We start from the raw sequence: 27,615 nt of genomic DNA on the forward strand, positions 1-27,615 counted from the left end.
GGGGGGGAAGTCAATGACTTTATTGTCATTTTGCAACAACGCATCGCTTGTTGGGAGCAGCGGGCGCTTCCCCCGGTGACACTCATCACAAGCGTTGAAGGACGACGTCTGCGCGCACACGCACGCACGCGACCGCATCACAGCTGCGCTCTCTCGACGGGCTCTGCGTGGACTTATATTTATCTCTTCATTATATAACGCGTAGCGGCTTTAGAGACGCGGACGTTCACACGCCGACCGCCGCGCTGGCGCACCAGAACCAGGTGAGTCCCGATTCTGACAACATTCACGCGTCGCGGCGTCTGCGGGGGGTGCGGGACAGCCCGTCTTTGTTTTTAAGGGGTCGGGACATTGTAGTATTGTTTGCTTTGCATGGCAGCGTGTGCGCTAAACAAAAGAGACACGCTTTAATTACGCGTGCACGTGATCGACTCGGGTTCAAATTCGTGAAATCGTCCCTTTGTCCATTTGACGCGATTTTGGAGCATCAACAGGGGATATTGGTCCAGTTGTGATCCGATTTATTTACATTCAGGTTCCGATTGAGCTGATGGCATGTGGACTTTCCCTGCGGTGTCCAAGCTGGAAAGTTACTTCCTAAACAGTAAATGGACACATTGTGCCTTCCTTTATGATGACCTGACCATAGGAAGCATTTAAATCTCCCCGCAACACCGTTCCTGTAAACACACATTTTTAAAAAAAATTCACTTAATTTAATTGTATTTGCTGTGATTATGTCATTGCTACTGTCTTTCAACGCAGTCGGGGCGTTGTTGAACGTGATGTTATGGCAGCACTATGTGCCTGTAGGATGTAATCATTCCACCGGGAACACGTCATTGACGTCACGAACGCACCACTGAAGGCGGTGGTCTGCAGCCCCTCTGACGTCACGCTGCGTGCGGAGACTCCAGCTTTCCCCGCATCAGCGTGGGCGGAGGAGTGGGCCTAGAAAATACATCACACACGGGATTTAACTGGGGAGTTCCGAGAGAGAGCAGTGTAGGAGACTGCAGCTGCACACGAAACACGATTGATACATATTTAAATTCAGTGAAACGTTAATCGGTGCACCGTAGTAATGTATAGATTTAGAGATTAGCCTCGCAGATTGGACGCAGATTTACAGAATACAACCTGCGCTTAAAGGCAACTCCATTTATTTGACATCACAAAATTACTTTTCATCTCATGAGATGTGCACTCTGTAAAACTCACTTGCGTCACAGCTCGTCTGGCAGGTGGAGGGAAACAATACTGGTCTGCTGGAGGCGATCCAATATGGATGTTTAGAAATGGATGAGGTGTCGATTTTAGTTTATCATTAAACATTTGCCATTAAAGTCGTTTTTCAATTATAATTTTGTTATGATTATGATTTACTAATGTTTTTCATGCTTAAATTTTTTATTTCCGTGCTGGTATTCAGCCAGTAGCTGCAAGTGTAGCATCAATATACAGTATATATTCTTATATACATGCTAAAGGTCATATTATATCTTATACTTTTAATATGTTTTGATGAAAGTGAGGACAGTTCTGCCATGAAATGACCAACCACAATGAAAGGCACTAAATATAATATTCTACTCCCAAACCTTTAATATTTAAAGCTCCTGAATGCAACATATTTAGCTGTGTTGAACCGTCCTGTTGCCTCTGTGGCCCCTCCCTTCACAGCAGGTCCCTCCTGACAGACTTGAAGTGACAGCGCTGACCTCGATATATCTGCTCAGGCCGCGTCCCACGCATCAGCCAACGCACGCTCCGGCGGAGTTTGGCCTCAGGAGGCAACCGAAGTACCTGGCACTGCGTCCATCCTTGTCGTGGCATCATGGCGGACCCTAGCCTCACGTCGCCTTCGGGGACGCCACTGCGCTCCCCCGACACCTCTCTCACCCTCTCCTTTCCCTTCCTGAGGGAGAGAAGCCGAGTGTGGGAAGATGGAAAAGAGCAGCAGCTGCCCAGAGATCTGCCAAGTCCATTACCAACCAAACGCACGCGCACCTACTCAGCGTAAGTCCATGTGGTTGGTTTGTGCTTGAATAGAGCAGCGCATCTCCATCTGCAGTAACTACTGAGGTAATCTCCTGCTTCCTGAATCAGTGTCCACACTTTTCTGTCCTTGTCTGCAGAACGGTGCGCGCTCACTCAGGTCCAGTGTTCAAGGGGGTGTGTAAGAACTTCTCGAGATCACAAGGTCACGGCTTCATCCGACCCTCCAACAGCGGCGAGGACATCTTTGTTCATATCTCAGAGTGAGCGGCGTTTCACACAGAGGGGAAGATATCTGGGGGGCGCAGGCGTCATCTCTGAGTTCATTCAACACGTCACGATTTAAATGTGGAAACGGGAAATCAGAGACGATTCTCCTGTGAAGGTCGTCCAAGATGATTCAGTTAGCTCCATCGTGACTGGAACTCAGGCTTGGTTTGTAGGCAGTGAGTGGATCATTATCACCACTGTGTCTGTATAACGAGAGCTCAAGGTTAAAGGTCACTGCCTAAATTTTAGCTGGAGCTTAAAGAGCAGATATGGAGAGAAACGTTTCAGTTGTTTTTTCTTAAATTATTGGTTTGGCTTTCAGGAACTGAACAAAATAACTTCCCTCTTTCCCAGAGCTTAATGTCGTTAATTGTGGCTGCACCTTTAAAAAAAACCCATCAAGCATGTGATCGCTTTTTCTCATAGGAACATTTAGAATCTTGACTCAGCGCACGTTGTGATTTCTCCTTCAGCATCGAGGGGGAGTATGTTCCGGTGGAGGGAGACGAGGTCACGTATAAGGTGAGCCGGATCCCGCCCAAGAACCTGAAGGTGCAGGCGGTGGAGGTGAAGATCACACATCTGAACCCAGGGACGAAACACGAGACCTGGTCCGGCCAGATCATCAGCTCGTAGACCTGAGCACCGCAGGGTGTCCGTCAAAGGGCCAGTGGACATTCTGTGCTAAACTGTGGAGGCCTACTAAACTGTTTTCAGTCATTGTTGTGTCACTGAAGAACGTGCCGTGCATGTACCTGTTTTCTGACGTATTGTTTTATTTTTTTTGTTTTTTGGGGGGGGGCACTGTCATCTGAGGAAGGTGAGATTTGGAAAACTGGAAGAGGTCACTGACCTCCTACTCAGCAGCTGTATAAACCACGAAACATTCGGAAGACTTCGAACACAAATGTAATGGTCAAGCAGACTGAGGCGAGTCAGCAGAGGGCAGTTTCACTTCCTCTCTTTCACCAGTTTCAAAATGAGGCTGGTGACAAAAGAGGTTCAGGAGACGTGTTTTTCCTGTTTTCCCATCAGGTGCCACCTTTAGAAATAGCAGTAAACGGCAGTGTAAATGTTACATTTAAAAGTCATATCGAACCTCTAACTCACCCCTCAAAATCTCCATATTATCGATGTTTGAGAAAAAGCCAAGTTGTCCCTTCATTCCTCCTTTTGGTTTTGAAACATGATGGAAAATAGAGAAATAGAGAAAACAACAAGAGGCCGAAAGAAGAGAATGAATGTGAGTCGAAGGTTAGAGAGACTAAAACAGGCCTCAGATTAGAGCATTTCAACAATCCCATCGATAACAAAGCATTTCAGCACCGTTACTGTGAAGCACACAGCCTGGGATGTGTTGATTGTTATTATTTGACGGTAATGTCCCAGAATTACCATGTCTCTTCAGATTAAACTCCATCATCTGAGTTTGCAGTCAAAGAATAGAACTGTGAATAAGTTGTTCTTCTTTCCGAACATCTCTGCAAGGGTTTTTCTGGATTTGTTGTTTTTGTCCACTTTTCAAAGCATGTGTGACCCATTGTTTCTAAATCTTAGTGAGTGCGTTAGTTACCAGTCCCATATTCAGTTTATTGTTCAACAGAAGTGAAACTTTCTGTCTGTCTCAGTCTTTCTCGCTCTCTTTCTCCGTGATTGACTTTTTAGAAATTAAAGTTTATTTTGCTGAACATTAAATGATCCTGTCTTTTGTCATTTTGAGGGAGCTGCACGGACTCTTATTGCTTTATTGATTAATAATTTATTTGTACTTTTTTGTTCACAGAACATCTTGACTTCATAGAACTTCTGGATGCATTCTGTGTAACCATGATGGTTTGTTTAAATCATTATTTTAAAATAAATTCAGAATTATAGAATAATTAGGGTCTTTTCAAAAACTGATTTGTTTATTTTTGCGAACTAACATGTAACAGTAACGTTACATTTTATGGCCCCCTGTTAAGGCGAACATTAGTTCCTACCTGTTTTTGTTTAAGTGGGACAGTTGTCGGCGATACACATTATGAATTTAAAGCTGGCACGTAGTGATGTCCAAATGAGGTTTCATGAGGCTTTGAACCCTTTTGGACCATTGTGTTGAAAATTGGTTCATTACTCGAAGCTTCAATCATTTCGAACGCGGGCGTCATCTGCTGGCGCATTGGTGGTACTGCAGCCATGCAAAAGGTTGATGACCCAGCAAGCGTGCACTTTGAGTTTTGCTGTTTGTGCACTTTTGATGTTGTATTATTATTATTATTTTTCTATATATTTTAGGAACAGATGGGGGTATGGGCCTAAGGTGCTTGGGTGAACTGGTGTGCTTATGCATTTTTATTTAAAAAACAACAGTTTCTCCACAGTCGAGGGTTTGAGGCGGTTTCTCTTTTTTGAAACTATTTCCCCGGCTTTAGAAAACACCCTCTCGCAGGGCACAGAGGATGCTGGTGTTGCGAGGTACTGGTTTGCCAGGTGGTACAGGTTTGGGTATCGGGCTTTGTTTGTCGTCCAGTACACCAGAGGGTCCTGTGATCGTTCAAGTGGAGGGGCTGACAGATAACGCTGCACCTCCACTATGGCATCAGCGGTGGCATTCCTGGACGCTCTTGCTTCTTCAGCATCCCTGTCCAACAGCTTCCACGGATCAATGACTCAAAATAAAACATTACATAAAGTTTAGTCTGTACATGAATCAATGCAAATAAATCTATTGATCCAAATTCTATCATTTTTGTACCTTGGGAAGAAGCAGCTGGTTCTGGCTGTGCTGTTGAAGTGGACGGCGGGTCCTCTTGGGTGGGTGCATTCGGCAACAATGCCGCACACTCCGATTTTAACCGGTGCACAGCTGACTCGGCATTTGAAGGGCTTTGGAATCCGAGTGTTTTAAATCTTGGGTCAAGTAATGATGATAAAGAGAAGATGCTTGTGGTTTCTATCCCACTGAGTTTATCATTCATAATTCTATTGAGGTTTATGCCAAGGTCTTTTGCCATTTTGTTTGAGTTCTGTGCCATCAGCTCACTCAAAGCATGCTTCAGCATTTTTATCAGGGGTGTTATTTTTGATCCCGACACCTCTTTTCATGTGAGAGCTCTACGGTGGCAGCATGAAAAGGTGACGGTATCTTCCTACACTCAGATGCACACTCAAAGTCATTTGCAGTCAATAGGTCCAAAGCTGTGGGCAGAGTGGTCAGAGCAGCTGCAGCTGCATCCCTCTGCTCATAAAGACGCTGCAGCAGCTCATAGGTGCTATTCCATCTTGTGTCTACTTCAATTATAAGTTTTGTGACAGGATGGCCCATTTGCACCTGGATCTGCTGCAGCTTCTCTTTAGCTGTGGTGCTTGATTTAAAATAGGTGATCATCCGCCTCGTTTTTGATCTCATATTATCTTGCCCAGGAGTAGCATCCATGGCCTTTTTGACAGTTAAGTTTAGTGCGTGAGCCAGGCAGACGGCGTGCCGCACCTGCAGAATAGTTGCTGCAGCATCAGTCACCAAGCACTTCACCTTCTCTTCAAGAGCCCATTCCCTTAAAATCTCTCGAGCAGTTCCAGACGTTCTCTGCTGTGTGCTGATAGGAAAAGCCGCCGAACTCCCACCAGGAGTGTGGAGAGTTCACCTGCATGAATAGCATGACAGGTGACAGCGAGATACGCATCCATGTAGATGGAGGTCCACATATCTGCGGTCAAGCTGACACTGTCAACATTCTGCAGGGCTGCCTTGGCCTTCTCCTTTTCTTCCACTTCCCTCCTCTCCACCATGGCTTTAACTGTCTGCCTTGATGGAAGGGTGCATGTGGGATCCAGTTTAGCCACCAGAGCACGGAAGCCAGGATCAGACACCACAGTGAAAGGCATACAAAAACGTTACCGAGTTTTGGGGCGTGGTTCTAAGCCCCGTGTCAGAGGAACATCACTACTGGCACGCGCACTCTCTCCTCAAGGGGGCGCTGCTTCAAGCCCTCCCCAAAACTACATAAATAAACTACAAAAATCCAACTAATAATAAGATTTACAAAAACTGAATTCCCAATTGGCAAAATTTCAATCTTTAGTCTTTAACATTATTACTTTTCTGTCGCTCCTCTGCCTTAAATCATTTCTGTTTCAGTCATTCAGTGTTTGAATCATCATCCAAATCCATCTTGAGTTTTTAATCAGTTAAAATAAACTAATCTGTTTCACTGAAAAGGCTTTTAGCAGATTAGCTCAACAGCATCACAAAAATAAAACTCTTTTCAAGTTTTGTGCAATTCTCCTTTTAATTATTTTTAAGGATTACAGCAGCCGTAGCTGAGTAGCTGTTAAAAGCAAATTGATTAACAATAATAATAGTAAAATATGCAACAGTGTGTCATTACAGATTTTTTAAAACTATTGCTTAATTCCAAAGTGAAGCAAATAAATAAAGCAATCTGCATTTTAAAACACTGTGCAGCTTGAGGGGCAGGAAAAACAGCATCACTGGCACAAATTAACAGAAATTAATTAGTAGGGAGCTGTTGAGGTGGAGAAAACGTTTTATTTTAACATTTTGTCCAGTAATCAATACATGACACCATTTTATGGTTCAGCATTAGTGACACATTTCAAAATTACAATAATGTACACATTCATATGATCCCAGTATGATAGTTTATAGGCTGATATGAGTGTTTATAGACACAAAGCTGCCGCTAATGTGCATTTCCTATCAAAATCCTATAAATCGCTGGCATTAGCGAGAATCTGAGACAGCTTTGACACTTTAAATTTAAAACCATCCCTGCAGACTGCTGCAGAAAATGCAACAAGGAACTGAACAGGCATCAACACGCTGGATGTTGGTCACAGTGTGTGGTCTTAATACAATTCCTAAATGTATTGAGTTGATAGTTTTAACATTTAATCCGTGCTGACACATCTCATGGAGTTGAAAGAAGCAACCTGGGCGAAATCAAAAGCACAAAAAAACCTCAGATACGTTAATTTATCCAGAAGTATTGGGCTCATGGCTGTAAAGACAGAGGCAACCACATCCAGAGCCATATTTTTCTCACCATCATTTCCCTTAATTGGTGTTAAATCATGCTGAGATTAGTGCAACACAGTTCTATCTAATTTGGAGTAATGTATTTAATGTCTTTACTACAGTGGTTTGTAGAAGCTCTTAAAACCTTTATGTTCATTGCACACCTTTTGACTTGCCTGTCACTGTCATATTTTTTAAATATTGCAGCTAAAAAGTGTCAGAATTTAGTGTAAAAATACAATAAAATCATAAATAACAAGAAAATCAGTAGTGGCACCTTTCAGTAGTTCAAAAACAACCTGGTTTTTGTTGTAGCAGCAGAGACCCACAAGCAGCAACTCAGGGGGCTTGTGGGTAAATGGAGAGAGGGCAGGGCTTTGGAGCCGTTCCGGGCATCAGCATTCCCGAGGCGGAGTGCTAAAAAACAGCTCCTGACAACGCCTGGCCGTGTCATTCGGGCTGGAGACAGTGAAACCGATTGTTCGCGGGTCATTGAAAATCTCGTAGTCGTTTCCCCCCTTCAGAGACAATCACAAAACCAGTCAGCAAAAGCACAAACATCCACTCGATGTTATTCTGCTGCTTTACCGCCTTTTATCATTTATCATTTAAAACCTTTTTCATATTTACAGAGAAATCCCCAAATTCCCTTGACCCTGTCACCTTTTCAAACAACCAGGAAAAGTGCAGCACGCCTCTGTAAAAGGCCCCACTGACGCACGTCTGCCTGATGACGTCAGTGTGCGAACTGCTGATTTGAAATCACCCGTTTCACTTACGTCTGAGGTCTCGTTGCCGAAGAAGTAGATCGTATTCAGTCCTTCCCTCTCCAGCAGTCCAGACACAGGGTCTTGTCCCAGCCCTCTGGAAAGATGTCAAAACTGATGAGGCCGCCTGCGTGAAGATGGATGAAAGAGTCCCTTGTTATTGTCGGTGGATCCATGGATCTGTTTTATAATAAAGTGTGTGTCAACCAGAGCTCCCAGTACGTGTTTTCCTCCATAACCTGCTTCTGACCTGCAGGGCAAACATTTCCACTCTGAGCAGAAGGTGTGACTGGAGGGGCTGTTTGGTGCTCATTCCCCTGCCTTATCCAGGAAGGAATGTGAGATTGTGGCTCAGAGAACACCTGTAGCTGCTGTGACCTTTGAACTCGGGCACAGTCCACCGCAGGGGCCTTCTGACGTCGTCTGCAGCCCTTCCCCCGTCCAGCGGAAATGAAATGATTGCCCTGACCAATCAGGAGGCGGCTTCACTCACACACCCTCAACACGCCTCCATCCCAAACAAACACCACTGCAGCATAATGGTGGAGATCTATATGACCAGACCTGCCCCCCATCCCCACGTTAAGGCCATCGCACGACCTCTTCTGGTTATACAGTAGGTAACTTAATGCTTCGGTCGCACAGACAAAAACCCTCTCGCCTCTGTGGTCCCACGACCGAATGAAAAAACAAGTTCTTTTAATGCCCATAAACTAAAATTCTTTACCTCCTGTTCACATTCTGGTGTGTGGACTGTAAATGTTGCGTGTGTGTCCTGTGATTGGACCGGTGACCTCTCACTGTGACCCTGCCTTGGAGCAGGAAGCAGCTGACAGAAAATGGACGCGTGGATAATAATTGTCCTGTAAATGTGAACTGAGATGTTTGTCTCATCCGGAGGAGTCTGGTCCTCAATGAAGCTTTGGCTGCACACGGCACGTACGCAAACATCCAGGTCAATTTACCCCCGCTCGTGTGTAATCGTTAACCAAGGACTCCTAGGTCCAGGTAGGACCTAGGAGGTTCACGAGACAGTGGACAAGCAGACAGTGTGTCGAACCTGGCTGTCAATCAACTTCACTGAATTAATAATACAACATAACTGGAAATGTTAAATGTTAAATGGTCTGAACTTGGTCTCTAGAAACTTCTTTTTAAAGCTAAAGGGACTAAATGTTCTCACCTTTAGTGAACTGCAGACCCTTTCCAGCAAACTTCTCCTTCAGGGCAGCAACAAATTTCTCCTTGATTTTCTCTCTCTGTGGAGAACAACAGCAGCTTTGTTATCACATGTCCAACTTGTGCACGCTTATCTACCTCGAGCTTCAAGCTGGTCCCTTTTCTACGCTGCTGAATGTCACATACAGACACTATAGAGGGTTTTAGGTATGAACGAAGTGGAGTATGTCTGAAGTGTTACATCTTTTGTCTGCATATTCCTGTGTGCAGAGGCCAAAAAGCCTGTTTGACAGTAATTGAAGGGTGAAAAACCTTTAGAAAATAGATGGCTGCTGTCAAAGTGATGCACTCAAAACCTGATGCGATTAGCCGTGACGTTCTTTTTGTTGCTGACCTTTGGTAAAGGTAGAACCAAGAGGAGACTGGGAGCATTTGAAACTGAAGCTGGATTTTAAGACAAAACCACAAAAACTGCAGCCAAAACCTGGTTAAAGCACAACAACTAACTCAACTGCACATCAGAGTTCAGCGGCACACAAGAGACTCAAAGTTAAAGATTCCCTTAAACACATCTTAAAATATAACTGATGACATCACAGCCCCCTGGTGATCTTTAATACATCGAGTTGGATTAGACGTTACTGTTTGTGTTTTTGCACTGTATAAGCAAATCTAAACAAGAAAGCAGCAACCTGAAAGCTGGATTTTTACTTGTCCGAATGCCTGCTGCTGTTTGTGTGCCTGTTTAATGACTCGTGCATGAGCCTGTGTTCTATTGCAGCCTGCTCGTAACATCTTCAGCTACACTCCCATATGAATGTTATTGGTTCCTTCCTTTTCTGTAGCCAAAACAAACGCCAAAGCCAACGTTTACTACATGACCACGCAATAACATGCATTTTTTTCAATAACTGCTTTTATATAACCTCCATCGTTGTTTTACATAAATACAGGAAGCAGCTTTTGGCAGCTCACTCATGAACATGTGTGCGCGTGTTCTCTGCTGCTGCACACGCAGGAAAGAATCTCACCTTGTCTATCTCCGAGAACTCCATCCGTTCCTCCTTTGTGCAGTTCCGGCCTATGGGAGAAATATTGAGCATTCCATTCCTGAACTCGATGAAGGTCCCCCTGCAGGTAAACCCAACAAAAGTCCACGTTTGTCATATTATTTCTGAAAACAGAGAAGCGTTTTGCAGAAGACACCAGCGCCGGACGTTTACGGGTTTGGAGAGAGTTGGTTAAGCCGTGCGTCACCTTCAGGGTGCTGAGCTTGTGGCCTTCAGGCAACATCTCAACCTTTTCCGTTTGTAGCTTGATCAGCCCCAGTAGCTGAGGCAGAAGTTGATCAGGTCCCTGCAGCAGCTCCTCCCCGATCTGGTTCTGAATGGCCTGATGGGATCACATGCAATCCATCACCAAGATGGCGGGTCCGATTTTAAGCCACCTCCATTCCCTCCAAAGAATTCGCAAATGTAACCTGTGTAAAATGTGCTCACATTACATGTTTGGAGACCAATTTCCCATCTTTGTACTGCACTGTTCCATTCTCGGCAAACACGTAGTCAAACTTGTGTATACACTGAAAGGACAGACGCGGAGATTTTACTCCTCCTAACGGGTGAGGTCCCGGAACATTGTGTGCACGTCACAGAGACACAATCATGTAACCAAATTAAAGAATATGACAGCAATGTAGAGAAACCAACACTTGCTCTATCAACAGCATGAAGCCATCTTTTGGGGTCATGGGGGGGGGGTTGGGGGGGGGTGCTAGAGCCTATCCCAGCTCCAGTATTGGCAGGGTACACCCCTGGATGAGAGTGCCCTTGCGTCCAGGGGGTACCTCGGCAGTGCTTTGAAGGTGGCTTGGTGCCATCCCCTGCTACTACAAAACACCAAACCTCAGGCTGCACTGGGGCTTAAAGTGAGAAGCCTCAACCAGATTTCATTAAACCCTCCACAACCAGAATAAAACAATTATCCCTGTAGACTGCAGTCTGCTTGTCTTTCACCACCACCCACCAATACTAACTACTACTAACTACTACTACTATACGACTACTACTAGTAGTACTACTACTACTAAACAAACACGGCTTGGGGGTTAAACATTGCTGCATGGACTGCGGTCAGGAAAGGACAAACACACAGGTAGACATGCAAACTGTGCTCACCATGTCCCCGAGCTGTTCCGCTATCTTGGAGTAGTCGGATCCTCCCACAATGCAATCTTTACCTTTACCCCGCAGGGTTTGCAAAAACTCATCCAGCTGTTGGTCGATTTTCTGCAAATGATTGGAAAATATCTTGACGGTTTAAAGGTATGACACTGCAACTAATCACCCCGCGAGGATGGGGGGGGGGGGGCGGACCCACGCGACTGATGTCATATCCATGGGGGGGGGGGGGGGGTGGGACACATTATGTAATATCAAGACACACGTACACATTTGCAAAATAGGGAACAGAGGGAATCAGACATTTCCAGATGTTCCCGCAGACAGAATGAACACAACAGCGTGTCATGTCAGAACCTTGCTATTACGCAATGAGTGGGAACAGCAACTACCAACAGTCCTTCGGACGGCAACAAAAAGCAGCATCAATACCGAACACTCTCACCTCTCTGGGTGGTGTCAGGGTCCCGTCCACGTCAAACAGACAGAGGATATTCCGGTCCGGCGAGAAGCCGTTCAATTTTTTCCATATTTCGATTGAATTATGGTTTGTTTGTTTGTTTGATTGATTGTTTTCTTCGAGTTTGTTTCGCTGGCTGCAAACGTCGCAAATGGGATCTGGATAAAAACTTAATTTCCAAACCCTTACAGTTAATTCAGCTCGACTCGGAACCGTCCGAACCCTTAACTCGGGGGGGGTACCGAAGACCAGCCTCACGAGCTACGTGATGGACGTGTCCGGTTTCCAGCCAATCAGAGCAGAGAGAAACACCCATACGTCACCAGGTGGGCGGATAATAACGCAAGGCGTTAAAAATGTTTTGCCTCAAATGAATTAGAAATGTACTGAGTTGAAGCATGTAATAGGTATTAGTTAAAGTATGTAATAGTTATTATTGATTCTCTACAAATATATTAAAATAATCTACAAAATTATTGTTACAGAACCGTAAACGTTTAGACCACAAGGACGAAACGTTTCTGCCTCGGCGTATTTTGTTTTACCTTTTTGGAGAGCACAAACGGAGAAGCATTGCTTCAAAAACTTACACCATTTACTTCTGAGACCCACATCATGGCAACAATAGTGCGTCAATTATTGAAGGAGCGTCTTTGGCGCAGCTTCTCTGCACAGCACGAATAATCCACTAGAGAGCAGCAACTGGGCAGGTATAACAGCAGCCCTTTAGTATGAATATTCTTACTGGTTGATTATTCAGACGGCACATTGAACCAAATTGTGTTAATTGAAGTCAGATTACCCCCAAAAATGTGATTTTAACAGCTTAAAATGCATAAAAATAGGAAAAAAATAATGATTTAATCATGTAACTAAGTCGGTATATTTTGGCGTAACATATATTATAAAATTCCTGCATTGTCCAATTTAAATAGTAAGTGCTAAGTTTTAATACTAAACAGGATATTGACGTCACCAAATCGGTGTGAATGGATCGCGAGATTAATTGTCCTGAGCTAAATTGTCTTGTCTTGGGCAACAAGGATTCAGCGGCTCCTGGTTGGACCAGTCAAAAAGATCGCTTCCCTATAAAATGCGCATACGTGTCCTATTCTCCTCAAATGTGGCACACAAACTAAAAAGAATTTATGTCGAGAATTGTTCTATTTTCTTTTTCATCCCATGTTATTAATAACGTGGTTTCTGAACGTTGGTTATCTTCACCTGTTGTGGCTAAAACAGTAAAAGTAAAGGTTTGGGAGTTACAGCTGGGTAAATATCTGAAACATTTAATCTTTTCGTCTATTTATCTGGCGTTGACGCGTGACTGTCTAAAGAGGAAGAGAAGAAACGCTTTTGTACCGAGGAAGTGAACCAATCACAAACAAGGAGGAAGTGGAGTCCCGCCCCCTGCTGTCGGTAAACGTGAATGACAACCTTTCCACCACTAAAATGGTATCGAAGGTGTGAAACGATGTTTTGTTTTTTTTTAATTGTTGGGGCAAGGTCTTCTTTTTATTAAGGTCTTTCGCTTCCTCTAGGAAGGAAAAATCTCTGTGCATCTTTTTTCTTTTGACTTTCCTCTCAAAAAGGGTTTTAGTGGAAGTATTCCTGTCATATTTAGTTAGTAAAAGCAGTAAAAAACTTCCATTATTGTGAAATACAGTGAAACTATTAATGTTTAGCAGAATTCCAGAAATACAGTGAAGCCATAATTCTTATATAACACATACTGTTATGGTGCAAACTTGTGGTTAATGTTGGACAGTGGAGATTTATGCCAGCTAGATTTTGTGTGTTGTCTCTTAGTTCCCTGCTCGTTGCCTGACTCTTGAGCCAGTAATTGGTCTACAGGTTGATGAAATCTTTAGCAGCAATTCGTACCCTGATTGCGACAAGCTTAATACTGGCATCATAAATCAGTTTCTAGGTTATATCTTTTACGCATTACTCAGCAGTCATAAATAAACAGTGCAGAGATCAGGGGCCTGTCCTGCACGTAGTTATCTGGCCATATCACCTAAAGAGGTTTGTTGTAACCCGCTAACTTTTAAAAGTCTCAGAGCCCCATTTTGTGCGTTGAATAACAAGCTCTTCAGTATCAGCCGAATGAGTCGTTTATACGTGCGTCTGATTTATAAGCGGCAAATTCATATGTCAAATTGTAAGGAAGGAGGCATCAATGGGTGTTTATTGACATCGTAAACAGATTAATCATCAGCTTTGGCAGTTGTGATTGTGCTGCTTCCCTCTTGCTATGTTAAACCCACATTTAATCAGATTCCAGCAAGTTGGCGTTCTGTCTCTCTTGCCACAGCAATAACTTCAGTCTGAACTCTAACTTTGGTCAGTTTGGTCGAACAAGAAAGTATAATCAATATTGTTCTCCTTATCAGCTCCTCTCTTCTCTGTCCCAACTTGCACTGTAAAAGTCTTATTAAAGGTTTGCTAGTATAAACCTGACTTCTTAAATTTTCCTAAAGATTTCTTTACTGTTTTGTTCTGACACCTCTGTGCTGCTGAACAGTCAAAACCAGAAAATGCATTTGTGCTACCAAAGTGAGGACATTTATTGGCTGGTCCTCACAACTTTTTACAAAGAATAGGAGATAGTGTAAGTAGGCGTAAGGACCACCAAAATGTCCTGGTCTTCCCAAAGACACACAAAGACACCACACCACTCACACACACACACACACACACACACAACCCCTCTTATCAAAAATCAAAGCAAGTCTTGTTTTAATTATTATTATTAATTCTGTTGAGCACAGATAGGAGCTCATTAACTTGATCAGGTGTGTACCACACGGGTCACATGGTGGATCACATGGATGTGGAAAGGAGGCGTCGTTTACGGGAGGGTACCATCAAAAACCTGTTTTGAGAAAAATGAAAACTGTGATTATCCTGATTATCCTGATATTCAGATCAACAGTATTGCTGATCATCTATCCATCACCTTGAGTTAAAGATAAGCTACACTGTAAAAAACAGACTTGACACATTTTGGGAACATCTGGAAGATTTTTCTGCAACTTTCAGAGAGAAATCAGTGCCAACATGGAGTGTTGGAAGGACTAGTTCATCTGAGTTTTATCTCTGTATGTCACGACTGCTCCTTTTTGTTTCCCATATGTGCCTCATTGTTGGTATGTTTGGTAGGCTTGTGTAATGTGTAGTATATTTTTGTATTGTTTAATTAAATACCTAATAGATACAGGTTTTAAAAAACAAAATCTATCATCATTGTGCGGCCTAGTTGCTGACTTGTTCTGTGGGGGGAGGCGAAAGCCATTAACTAGTCCCCCTTATCTGTGGTGCGTTCAGTGGTCAGCTGGAGCAAAAATCACACAGCAACAACAATACCACCGTGGGGAGTGTTCAGTTCCTATTATTAAACACCATAAAGTGCAGCCATTAAGTCTTATAAAATGCCTGCTGCAACACGTTCACATGAAGCTCTAATGGCTGTGAGCCCCGAGCCAACAGTGCTATTGCAACGTCATTTATGCCTGTTTAACGATTATTTATGAGCCTGCCAAGTGGCAGCCAGACAGGAAACAGACAATGTACCACACAGCAGAGAATAAGTGTTGCTAGGAGACCTTGAATGTATATGTACTGGTGCATCTCAACAAATCATAAAGTCAGCAACAAATTTTGATTTATTTTAGGTATCTCAGTTCAAAATGTGTAAATTCGTAGGTTATATAGATTCAGGCTGAAATATTCAAGTGTTTATTCTTTGGAGGTTGATGATAATGACTTACAGATCACGAAAAACAACCAAATCCAGTGTGAGAAGACTAGAATATTACTTGAGAAAAAGAATATATATTTTTTTATATATTTTAATATTTCTATCTCTACAGTACACAGCATATATATTGTATAGTCTAGCACCCCTCGCCTCTCGTCTGAAGGCAGCTGGGACACACTTTCAGAGTTTGCTTTGGGCTTCGGATGGAGCCCCAGCGCAGACAAACATGGAGTGTGTTCTGGTAGCAGGAGAAGGTGCCAGAACATCTTCAGAGCGACATCACTACTAATAAAATACACCACCAGGACTATTGTGACATCACCACTGATGCCCCAAAACACACACACACACACACCCACACACGCACACACCACACACGCCGCGCGCACACACACACACACACACACACACACCACACACACACACACACACACACACACACACTCTTAATTCAACATTTATCCTTGCATCATGACACATGCGTTCCAGTAAATCACCAGAATTACATCCGTGCAGCTGCCAGTAAGATACAAGATGCAGTAGATACCAGCAAAGATTTTCATCCGTCACGCGAGGGCTGCAAAAAAAAACCCCAGAACAACACTGGTAAAACGTTCAACGCTGAATCAGAGTTTGGATACTGTTGTCAGATACACAGCAATAAAAACAACAACCCTGAGCCACACTGACATTTGGTTATTATTCTCTGATTTATAGAGGGTTTGCCCCACCAAACTGGACACACACACACACACACACGCACATGGACTTAATTCCACCCTGTTTTATAACAGACAATATTTATCAGAGCCACAAATGCTTCACTTTTATGGCCGCCAGTGACCTTTGCTCTTGTGCGCTCCCAATCACCGTGCTTTGAAGATCAACAGTTTATCATGGTGTGAAGGTATAAATTCTTGGGTGGTAGCAAATGTTTTTGTTCCATTACACTCTCTACTTTCACAACTATGCCACAGTAACCATAATGCACTCTTATATGGGCCAAGAAGAAATGTGGAGAATGTCGCTGCATATATAAACGCAGCTTTAGGCTCCTCTGCGGGTCAAAAAATAATAATCCGGGTTGTGTTTTGGCCCGAGAGGAGCCAGGATCGGTGCGGGTGGAGTGTGGGAGTCTTGAGCTGCCTCCCCTAACATGCGCACAGCGACTGTCACTCCGCAGTTGTTCATTAACGCGCACAGGACAGGTGGAGGGAGCAGCCTGTGCCAAGGTGGAGGATTATTGACCCCAGGGCCGACTCAGCACCCTCAGACAGGGCCGAGGACTGCGTTTGCTTACCGTCTCAAGTTTTGGATGCGGGATATTGGATGTTGGTTTGCGGGGAACTGTGGGATGCGGGATCGAGAGTCAGCGGGGAACCTTTACAGAGATGATCTGATCATGGTCATCATTATATATACAAATATATAACAAAGGAAAAAAAACTTGGCTGTTTTCTTCTGACATGTAGAAACTGAGAGAAAGGACATAAATAAATCCCCACGACGATGCTCAGCGCGCACAGTTCCTACTCCACTGGGAGTTCTGGTGGCGCGGCGGCCGCAAACAGGATTTTTGGACGAGTGTTTGAAAGGGGATAAGAAATACGCCATGAACGTGGTGCTGCTGGAGGACAACACGTACGAGTGGAAGTCGGCCCTTCGTGCAGGCGGCGGTGGAGCGGGCCATCGAGGAGGACAGGCTGGAGAACGACCGCCACGGTACGGACACCAAAGCCGTGCACACACCGTGCCGAAAGATCAATGGAAGAGGCATTAATCTGCCCTTTTTGGGTTCAAATTTGGTTTCAAGTGTAATTTATATCATGAGAAGGCCACAAGGAAGTGGATGGCCTCAATCACCCTTATATAGCCCGTCAATATTCAATAGTTTTGTGTCTCTTAAAAAAACGAATAGACATCAATATTTTTGCAAAAAAAAATAATCTTAAAAATTCGGTTTTTTGGTCTATAAGAACTTTACCAACAAAGAATAAATTATTCACTGGCCATAGAATTTAAAATTAAATAAAAATGTAAAAATCTTTTTACATATCAAATGATTGCTTTGCCCTGTCTGTCTGTCTGTCTGTCTGTCTGTCTGTCTGTCTGTCTGTCTGTCTGTCTGTCTGTCTGTCCGTCCGTCCGTCCGTCCGTCCGTCCGTCTGTCCGTCACATGTATGTATGTATGGCTGATCAATACTAAGGAATTATTTTCTGTCTTTTATTGAGGCAAATTGGGTCGTATGTGATCGTGTCCAACATGTTTTTGTGATATACAGTATTTCTTCAGCTATATCAATCAAATCCTCATCCTGATGCCTTGTTATTGATTTGATCTTCTCTTTCATAGTCTGTGACGCAGGTATAGACTTCAACTCTGACGGCCAACTATCAACGGGCTTCAAACACCACCGTGTACAACCGTCAGGGCTGTGGGAGCAGCACCTGCGAGGGGGTGGGGTGGCAATCCTCAAGATGCTCCACGTGAGTGTTCTCTCAAGCTGTAGCTGCAGTAGCTGCTCCCAGCTCTCTCTCTGTCTCTACTTCAGAAATTCTACTGGATCTAAAAACACACGTACAGCAGATGTGGGTGTGAATCCAGATTGTCACGACTCAAAGCAAAATATGCCACATATCAACTCTGCAGTGAGTTCAAAGCTGCAGAAATCCAGAGGTTCAAACTTTCAAAGAGGAGAGTCCTGATCCTGACAGAGAAGCCGAAACGTCGGCGGATAAGGCCGTTTTTCAGGAGTCCGAAGCTAAACTGAGTTGAAACTGAGATAAGAATGGTGATCATCAAAATCTTCAGAATAACCCGGGTGGTCCTGAACGATCCTGAAATAAGATCCCTGACCTGAACCTCATTCTGAACATGTGGACTGTGCTGCGGAAATCAATCTATCAGAGGATATTGTCTCTCCGTTTCCTCTCCGCTACGAGAACGCTAACCTCACCTCTTCAACCTTCCTGCAGAGTAATGGTGAACGTCGGGTGTGTCATGCTGGGTCCTGCCTGCACCTTCGCCACCTTCCAGTTATTGGAGTGAGTCTCACCCATTTGCATTTTAACTACGCCATACGCCCGCCCCCTGCCTTGAGGTGATTTAGATTTGCTCTTGTCTCGCTACAGTGATGGAAATCGGCCTGAGCCTGAGCATCCCCGTCATCTCCGCCGGCAGCTTCGGCCTCTCCTGTGACTACAAGTCCAAACTGACCAGGATTCTGCCTCCCGCGCACAAGATTTCCGACCTACTTATTCACTTTGTGGAAGGAAGAGTTGGTGTTTAAACGCGAATGGAAGAAGTTCTACGTCTACAAGAATTCTAACGCCTCCGAGACTGTTTCTGGTGAGGCGCCCCCGGTTTACTGTCCAGCCGGGTGAATATTGACCTCCTCGGCCCTGGCACACGTCAACGGCGGTCCGTTTCCATGTGTTATTGCAGGTACACCAATGCGCTGGAGGCGGCTTCGGCCAACTTTGCCCAAAACATTAAGAGAGAGATGCTGCGTGAGGAGAGCGATCTGGTGAAAATCCTTCCGACAACAAATAGACACAGCAACAGTCAGTACATTTGAATCTTTTCTTTGATGGTTTTTGTAGGAAATAAATCAGCAGCCCTTACAAACTTCTTTTTCAAGGTGCTGTGGCCGTACTGTCCGTTTTCCACCAACTTTCCCAGGAACTGATTTGTGAAAAATTCCTTATAGTCTGTTTAGTTTGTATTTCCATTACAACTCAAAATTTCCAGAGATATTGCTGAAATCTACCAATCAGGTCTGGTGTTGTTTGTATAAAAAGAGCCAAAAACTCAGGTATTTTCCTTCATCCTGTTGATAAACCCACACGTTTTATTCCAGTTTTCATCATGTGCGGGAGCCCCAATGACATCGTCTCCGTGAAGAGTAAAGTGAAGGGCCAGATTACCGAGGAAACTTTGATAATCCTCCTTGATATTTACAAGTGAGCACGTGCATGCTTTTAACTTGCTTTGAAAATAAGAGCCTCCAACATACCGTGAAACTGTACACCCACAATCTGCTGTACGTGTGTTCCAGTCCCGCCTATTACATCAACGTAACGTCCAGTCAAGCCATGCAGGATGTGCTTGTGATCACGCTGCCACAGAGGAACTACACCTATGGGTCAACCTGACATTCAATGACACGGTGAGCCGAGGCCGATAGTTCCCGTATGGGTGTGACTGTCTTCATCTGACTGTCTGTGGATTGGCAGATAAATGACTACGTGGCTGGATATCATGACGGGGTTCTGCTCTTCGGGAAAGTGCTCAGAGAGAGGCTCCTCAGTCAGAAAAACCCGAGAAAGGCCTTAGACGTGCCTTTGAGTGACAACCCTTTTGGAAATGCCTCGTTTCATGGTGCGCCTGGTGATTGGAGAAAACAGTTTGGACAAAATTGAGGGTGTCTTTTGCCTTTGCTTCAGAATGTGTCTGTGTCTCCACGCAGGTATGGGAGGATATTATGTACTTGATGAATATGGCGACAGAGATGTTAACTTCTCCATAATTTACACTTCAAACTCTGACTGGAAAGGTTGTGTATTGCTGTTTTTTAAATTCAGTTTTATCTTTTTTTAACATTACATACATCTTACTCATTATAAGGACCTATAAATGGGCTTTGACCCCAACTTGAGAGCCATTTCAAACCATTTCATGTTTGATGTTCCTTGAATTCCTGAATTTTTTTCCCAAAACTTAGGGCAAATAGGGCAAAATAGTATTTGTACCAGGCTGTAAATGTTTTTACCACAGGTGTTGCTCTGTTTTGGCTACATCTCTAATGGTCAAACAATGAAGTGCATATTTTGGACTTTGGACTAAATGTTCTTCACCCTGAAGTCACCATTAATTTACCTTGTTCCTGAATCCATTCTTTACTTTAAATTGGCTCAGTTTCATCTCATTCTTTTCCCCTTTTTCACTTTCCAGTTTGAAACCTTGGTGGTTTTTGACACATCACAAAATAAAACCACATTCATAGCTGCAAATCCCGCACTGTTCTGGATAGGGGCTGTCCTGCCGGATGACGAGCCAGAAAACTATAATGGTAGGCCCAATGATGGTGGGGGGTGGTGTGGGGCATCGAGGGCAAGCACTTGTGTTTATGGCCCCATTATTGAGAAATTTGATTTCATTGTGCTTTTTTCATTATTGATCTTGGCGTGTGCTTGTTTTTTTCCCCAGGGCTGAACTTCCAGGATTGGATCATGATCGCTTTGAGTGTCAGCGTGTCGTGGTTACAGCCATAGCTCTCATCTTCTACAGGTAAAACGACAGTGAGGATAATGCAGGTAGAAAAACTGATTTTCAAACGTGGGGAAAAGAATGAAAACAGTGTCAGTTTTCTGTGTAATATTGATCAGAAAAAAAACAGGATCAGAATCGGGCCGGGATAGCGTTTGTGCTTACGGCCGTGCATGTGTGTGTGTGTGTCCTTACTGTCAGGCAGAACAGGAAAGAGCGTCTCATGCAGAAGAAGTGGTCACACATCGACCCGCAGTTATTTTGCCCCCTGGATGAGAAGGAGGTGTCACTGAAGGTAAACCAGGCTTGATTCCTCATGAAATGTTGAACTGAAAGCTGTCAGGGTAAGAAGTACAACGTGAAATCGTCTCTCTGTGTGCACGTCACAGATCGAAGAGGACAGAAGGAAAGACAGCAACCTACTTCAGCCGCCGCTGCCGCTATGATAAGAAGGTAGAGGACCGTTTCATTCTGTGACATTAATGATGAACGTGAACACCGGCTCAACGCCGCTGCATGTCCATCCGTCTGTGTTCTCTAGCCGGTGATACTGAAAGAGCTGAAGCAAACTGATGGAGACTTCAGTGAAGACCAGAGGATTGAGCTCAACACTGTAAGACGCTCCAATCTGTCAGTTGCAGCTCGTGCCCCTCAGGCATCTTTCACCTCTCTTGTTTGTCTTTGCTTAACAATTTTGAAACCCCAAGCATGAGGATTGAGGAGAATCTACTAATGTTTCATTAATCTTTTTTTTTTTTTTGATCTGGCGCTTTCCTAGCTGCTGGGAATCGATTATTACAACCTGACCAAGTTCTACGGCACAGTGAAGTTTGAGTACAGCGTGTTTGGGGTGTTTGAGCTCTGTCAGCGGGGCTCCCTGAGGGTAAGAGCCTTTGTCCTGATTTACCTTATTCTTTAGGCAGATGTTGCAGCTGCTGCAAAAACAGAAAAAAATGCACTATTGCATTTTCTTTTTAAAAAATATAATAATAATAAAATCTTCCAAGTGTGTATATGAAGTGCTTGTGAGAAAATCAGTATTTGCTCAATGAATGTTGTAAAACAAATGCAGGAAATGCACCATCTTTGTTATTGCTGAGCTCACAATCACAAATGGGTCAAATGATAAGTACTGTGCAATTGTGTGCATGTAATTTACCTGCATCATGCGCACACACACACACACACACACACACACACACACACACGCACACACACACACACGCGTGCACCACTCTCCAGGGTGGGATTAATAAAAACAAACCATCTTTTTTTTTTTAGTTCATTCTGAACGATAAGATCTCGTACCCAGATGAAACCTTCATGGATATGGAGTTCAAGATCTCAGTCATGTATGACATCGCAAAGGTATTTGTTCGTCCTGGTCCTCCAAATATTATTGAGATCATCTTTCCTCCTTATTTACTGTCATTTATATCCTACTGTAATACCGAAAGTGCAACCAAATTAAAAAGCAAAGATATAATATGTACACCCATGTCACATTAACTCAGCATCAGCCTGCTTGGAATCTTCCTCAGGGCATGTCATACCTCCACTCCAGTAACATTCAGGTCCATGGTCGCCTGAAGTCCACCAACTGTGTGGTGGACAACCGCATGGTGGTCAAAATTACCGACTTTGGGTGTCACACCATCCTGAACCCTGGAAGAGGTGAAGCTGACTTTAATCCCAAATTTCCTTTGTTATCAAATCTAAATTTACTGTAAACCTGCCTCTCCTCTCAGACCTGTGGACAGCCCCAGAACACCTTCGTAAAAACAGCGTGTCTCAGAAGGGAGACGTCTATAGCTACGCCATCATCGCCCATGAGATCATTATGAGGCGGACCCCCTTCTACACACAGTCCTGCTCTAATCCTGCAGGTAGGCCTTGGAATATAGGATTGATGTATGAGAAATGCCTGAACAGGACACCACTGGAAGAACGGCCCTTTAAACTGTTCTAATGACCAATGTTATTACAGCCCATATGTTGTCATTAGAGGGTGGGATATGTCCAGAAAGGATGTTGATACAGACCACAGGATGGTGCAATACTGCTTAGCTAAAGCCTGTGCCCTTAGGATACGAGCGTTATTACCATTGTCTGCTACCATTACTTACACCACAGGACCCAGTTGAGGCCAAAAAGCCCATTCTGACTGGGTAATGGTTTTAATTTTACTCTGTCGACGATCCAACAGAGAAGATCTACAGAGTGCAGTTTCCCAGTGGGATGGGTTTCTTCAGACCCGACCTTAATTTCGAGGGCACGTCAGAGAGAGAGATCGAGGTAAGAACATTTATTGTGATGGTAAAATATCGAGCTGAAAGTCGTGGACGCTATAAAAACCCTGATCAAACCCTCTTTCCTTTTCCCTCTTTGACTCTTGTGTTTTTCTTGACAGTTGTGCATGTTGATAAGTAACTGCTGGGACGAAGATCCTGAACGGAGGCCCGATTTTAAAAAAATAGAGTTGACTCTTGGCAAAATTTTCAGGTACGACAACTCCGTGACCGACTTTAAACTCAGCACTTAAACGTGTCACAAAGAAGTGTATATTTAAAGCCAAGCATTAGCCACCTAACAACACCACACCTGATTATTTAGCTGAAGGATAATAAGAAAATAAACACTGATATACAACATAGGCCAAGAAATAATATGTAAATGCATATATTTCCTTTTCTTGTCACACAGTAACCTGCACAACCAAGCCAGTGAGACATACTGGACAACCTGATCCGCCGCTTGCAGATGTATTCCAGGACGCTAGAGCACCTGGTAGAGGAGAGAACGGCTCTGTACAAGGCTGAGCGGGACAGAGCCGATCGACTCAACTTTATGCTTCTTCCTGGGTACGTTTTATTCTCTAATCAGCCTCCACATTTACCTCCACATTACTATTAACTTTTATTAGTGCTGCGGCTGTCGTAGATTAAAATTCCTCAACTTTTTATGATTTTGTTTTGCGTTAGTTGAGGATAAAGAACTGCCAGCTTTGAGAGTTCCACACACTCTGTTATCTCGAAAGTTCCCTGAAATTCTTCCTCAGTAGATCTTCTCTAACGAGCCTCAGCCTCATCATTCTTCTGCTTCTATTGTCAACACACGAAATTGAACAGCTTTTCAACATTCTCGGAAACTGATACCTGTTGCTGAGAAAGCGTAAAAACATTGGCATATTCAAGAAGCTCACCCCACAGAAGAATAAATGAACTAGAAAATGGTTGACCCACATTCTCACTCTTTCAGAGCTCTGTTGTTCATGCTTATTGCTTTATATTTATGACGCAGCAAATTGTTCTTTCATCAGAGTGATTAGCCACTTTAAACCAAAAACAACCTGATAAGCGGAGTGAATTTTGGACCTTCAAGAATACGATTGTTGATCCATTAAAAGTCAGAGTGAGAGTGTTTACCGCGTACTGGATACAGGCCATGCTGCGTATGTGCATGTGCATGTAACAGAACTCATTATTTCCCACCTACTGATCTTGAACTCTTCCTTGATTTGTTCTCAAGGACGTTGTCTCCTTTCCTAATAAATATTTGATGTGCACTCCCTTTGATGAATGCTGTTCTTTACAATGTAAAGCTCTTTACTTAACATCTAAGTAAAGTCCTGGGAATGCTCCAAATGGACACGGCCAGTCCTGACTGGGAATTTCTCAGCTGTATATAGAAAGTTCAAGTGTCCCCCTCTGAAGTGAACTCATATTGGAGCCACTCAGATACTGTCACATGTCCCCCGTCCCTCAGCCCGGTGGTGCGCTCCTGAAGGAGACGGGCAAAGTGGAGCCAGAGCTGTTTGAGCAGGGTCACCATCTACTTCAGTGACATCGTGGGCTTCACCACACTGTGCCACTACAGCACGCCCATGGAAGTGGTGGACATGCTCAACGACATCTACAAGAACTTTGACAGCATCCTTGACCATCATGACGTCTACAAGGTCATTTCGTGTTTTGTTTTACGTCCGTAAAAAATCCAAATAAAGCGAAGCAAACCGTATAATTGTCCTTCAGGTGGTGAGACGATTGGCGATGCATACATGGTCGCATCGGGTTTGCCCAAACGCAACGGCGACCGGCATGCGGTGGACATAGCTGAGATGGCCCTGGACATGCTGTCTTTTGTCAAGACATTTGAATTGCTGCACCTGCCTGGCATCCCTCTGTGGATCCGTATAGGAGTGCATTCAGGTAACAGAAACGTTCTCCGCTTGTGGCACCGGCACATTTTAGAGACCAACACCAACGCATTGATCGGACTTAAACTAATGACAAGATTACAAATTTCTCAAGCATTCAAAGGTGTGCAAGTTTCCACTTTGACTTTTAAAACTAATCACTAATCGCCTTGGAAAAGAAAAAAAAAGGTGTCCAAACAATGTTTACATCTTATTTCACATCTGGACTCATTTTTAAGTAGGAGGAATAATCTGGACTAAGAAATTCTATATTTGCACAGCAGACCTTAGATCTTATGGAGTAGAGTTTGTTGCAAGACATTAGAAATGGCACAATCAAAATGTGTCAGAATTGGATAAATAAGGGTTTAAAAATGGATTTGCTCCAACGGATTGAGTCACTCGGTGTGTTGTTTTGTTTGCAGGACCGTGTGCGGCGGGATGGTGGGGAACAAGATGCCTTCGCTACTGTCTTTTTGGAGACACAGTCAACACTGCCTCACGCATGGAGTCCACAGGCCTCGTAAGAGACGTGATCATATGAACACCATGATACAGAGTGAGAAAGACCCAAGAAGACAACTTTGTTTTTTTTCCCTAGCTCTGAGAATTCACGTCAGCCAGTCGACCATCAACATCTTGCAAAGAACAGACTGTAAATTTGAGTATGAAAAAAGAGGAGAGACATACCTGAAGGTGAGCAAGGATTCACTTTGAAGTCACTCTACCACTTCTACCTCTCAGGGATAGATTAGATCACATGATCACTCTAGATGGTATCTCATTAACATCTAGTCTCTCTGTGAGGAATCTAGGAGTAACTTTTGATCAAAATCTCTCCTTCAACTCACACATTAAATAGTCTCTAGAAGTGGCCTTTTTTCACTTGAGGAACATCTCAAAGATCAGGAAGCTACTGATACAGCCTGACGCTGAAAAGTTAGTCCATGCATTGTTACTTCCAGGCTGGACTACTGTAACTCCTTATTATCAGGGTGTCCAAACAACTCTTTAAGAAGCCTCCAGTTGATCCAAAATGCTGCAGCCAGAGTTCTGACAGGTATTGACAAAAGAGATCACATTACTCCTGTACTGGTGTCGCTTCATTGGCTGCCCGTTAAATTTAGAATAACTTTTAAAACCCTTCTTCTGACCTACAAGGTCCTCAGAGGCCTAGCTCCATCCTACCTGGAGGAGCTAGTGATACCCTATCAGCCCAATAGACCGCTCCGCTCTCAGAATGCTGGTCTACTTGTGGTTCCCAGAGTTTCTAGGAGTAGAATGGGGGGCCGAGCATTTAGCTACCAGGCCCCCCTGCTTTGGAACCAGCTCCCTGTCCAGGTACGGGAGGCTGACTCCATCGCTACTTTTAAGATCAGACTCAAAACCTACCTCTTTGAAAAAGCTTACTGTTACTAATTCAGTAGTTCCAGTACTATCATAGACAGACAAATTATCATACTTAGGGGGTCGTCTAATCGTTAGGTCACATCTTAGTTATGCTGTTATAGGCCAAGGCTGCCGGGGTCCGGAAACATGATCACCTGACAGGCCTCTGTCACTCCACTGGGTCATGGTTTCCTCTCCTTTCCTCTCCTTTCCTCTCCTCATCAAGCAGACTAGTTATGCTGATTCTTGTGTAGTTTTTCTGCTTCCCCCCCCCCCCCCCCTCTATTATTTGCAGGTATCACTGCCATCGGAGCTGCATAATGACCGCCGGCCCCGTTGAAGTGATTGTGCATATTTTTTTGTGTTTCTGTGCTCTGTGCCTCTCCTCTCCCTCTCTCCCTCTCCCTCCCCTCTCCTCTCCTCTCCTTCTCCTTTTCCTCTTCCTCTCCTCTTCTTTCCTCTCCTCTTTCCCCTCCTCCTCCTTCTCCTCTCCTCTACCTCCCCTTCACTCTACCTCTCCTCTCCTCTACCCCTCTCCTCTCCTACCTATCCTATCCTCTACCTGTCCTCCCCCTCTCCTCTCTCTTTACCCAGCCGGCCATCAGCAGGAGGGTCCCCCTACATGAGCCTGGTCCTGCTCAAGGTTTCTTCCTGTTAAAGGGGAGTTTTTCCTTGCCACTGTTGCTTGTCTGGGGTCAGGCTCTGGGATTCTGGAAAGCGCCTTGAAACAATTTTGATTGTATAAGACGCTATATAAATAAAGATTGATTGATTGATTGATTGATATTGTGTGTGAGTGTGTATGTCTACTTAATCTGTAGGGTAAAGGCAAGGAAATGACCTACTGGTTAACAGGAGTGTTGGGGAAAACATACAACCTGCCAACACCACCGACAGCGTGAGTGAACCCTTGTGTTAACTGCACACCTCCAACCTCACTTTACTATAATTAAACACACACAATAAAAACACAACTTCATTCACTGATTCCTTTTCCTATCAGGGAGAATTTCCAAAGGCTCCAACAAGACCTTGCTGAGATGATCGTGTCCAGTTTGGAGAACCGTGAGGACAGAGGCAGCAGCTTAAAAAAGACTCTTTCCTCCGAGGTCCACAAGAGGGAGG

The 27,615-nt window shown here is 44.1% G+C and overlaps 2 protein-coding genes and 1 pseudogene across 3 annotated transcripts; 2 read left to right on the top strand and 1 right to left on the bottom strand.

The window, feature by feature from the left end:
• The first annotated feature begins 176 nt into the window (after positions 1 to 176).
• Positions 177 to 3,963, top strand: LOC115248196 (cold shock domain-containing protein C2-like). Of its 2 annotated transcripts, none has more exons than XM_029831820.1 (4): positions 177 to 263; positions 1,684 to 2,019; positions 2,139 to 2,261; positions 2,742 to 3,963. In XM_029831820.1, exons 2-4 carry the CDS (start codon positions 1,838 to 1,840, stop codon positions 2,902 to 2,904), a joined length of 468 nt encoding a protein of 155 aa, XP_029687680.1. In that variant the 5' UTR covers positions 177 to 263; positions 1,684 to 1,837; the 3' UTR covers positions 2,905 to 3,963. The 2 variants fall into 2 exon arrangements, with proteins under 2 accessions (XP_029687680.1, XP_029687681.1); XM_029831821.1 differs by having other exon boundaries at positions 1,687 to 2,019.
• A 3,302-nt stretch (positions 3,964 to 7,265) lies between these two features.
• LOC115248198 (phosphomannomutase 1-like) lies at positions 7,266 to 10,527 on the bottom strand (annotated as a pseudogene).
• A 6,722-nt stretch (positions 10,528 to 17,249) lies between these two features.
• LOC115248197 (heat-stable enterotoxin receptor-like) lies at positions 17,250 to 27,555 on the top strand (the record flags this gene model as incomplete). The annotated part of the gene is made up of 21 exons (XM_029831823.1): positions 17,250 to 17,359; positions 19,083 to 19,201; positions 19,498 to 19,600; positions 19,696 to 19,747; positions 19,874 to 20,018; positions 20,107 to 20,198; positions 20,592 to 20,734; positions 20,847 to 20,927; positions 21,296 to 21,359; positions 21,448 to 21,519; positions 21,685 to 21,789; positions 22,188 to 22,274; positions 22,448 to 22,580; positions 22,655 to 22,792; positions 23,113 to 23,201; positions 23,317 to 23,408; positions 24,693 to 24,886; positions 24,938 to 25,114; positions 25,703 to 25,797; positions 27,312 to 27,388; positions 27,494 to 27,555. Coding segments are annotated over exons 1-21 (2,230 nt in total), but the record flags the coding sequence as incomplete, so codon positions are not given.
• Positions 27,556 to 27,615: the final 60 nt, after the last annotated feature.

Source organism: Takifugu rubripes, unplaced genomic scaffold (assembly GCF_901000725.2).
Source record: "Takifugu rubripes unplaced genomic scaffold, fTakRub1.2, whole genome shotgun sequence".
Lineage (NCBI taxonomy): Eukaryota > Metazoa > Chordata > Actinopteri > Tetraodontiformes > Tetraodontidae > Takifugu > Takifugu rubripes.

Excerpts from the sequence above, each read along its gene's own strand:
- LOC115248196 (XM_029831820.1), top strand. The coding sequence starts at position 1,838 with ATGGCGGACCCTAGCCTCACGTCGCCTTCGGGGACGCCACTGCGCTCC. Across the intron at positions 2,020-2,138 it reads CGCACGCGCACCTACTCAGC|AACGGTGCGCGCTCACTCAG; the intron begins GTAAGTCCATGT and ends CCTTGTCTGCAG. Across the intron at positions 2,262-2,741 it reads ATCTTTGTTCATATCTCAGA|CATCGAGGGGGAGTATGTTC; the intron begins GTGAGCGGCGTT and ends TTTCTCCTTCAG.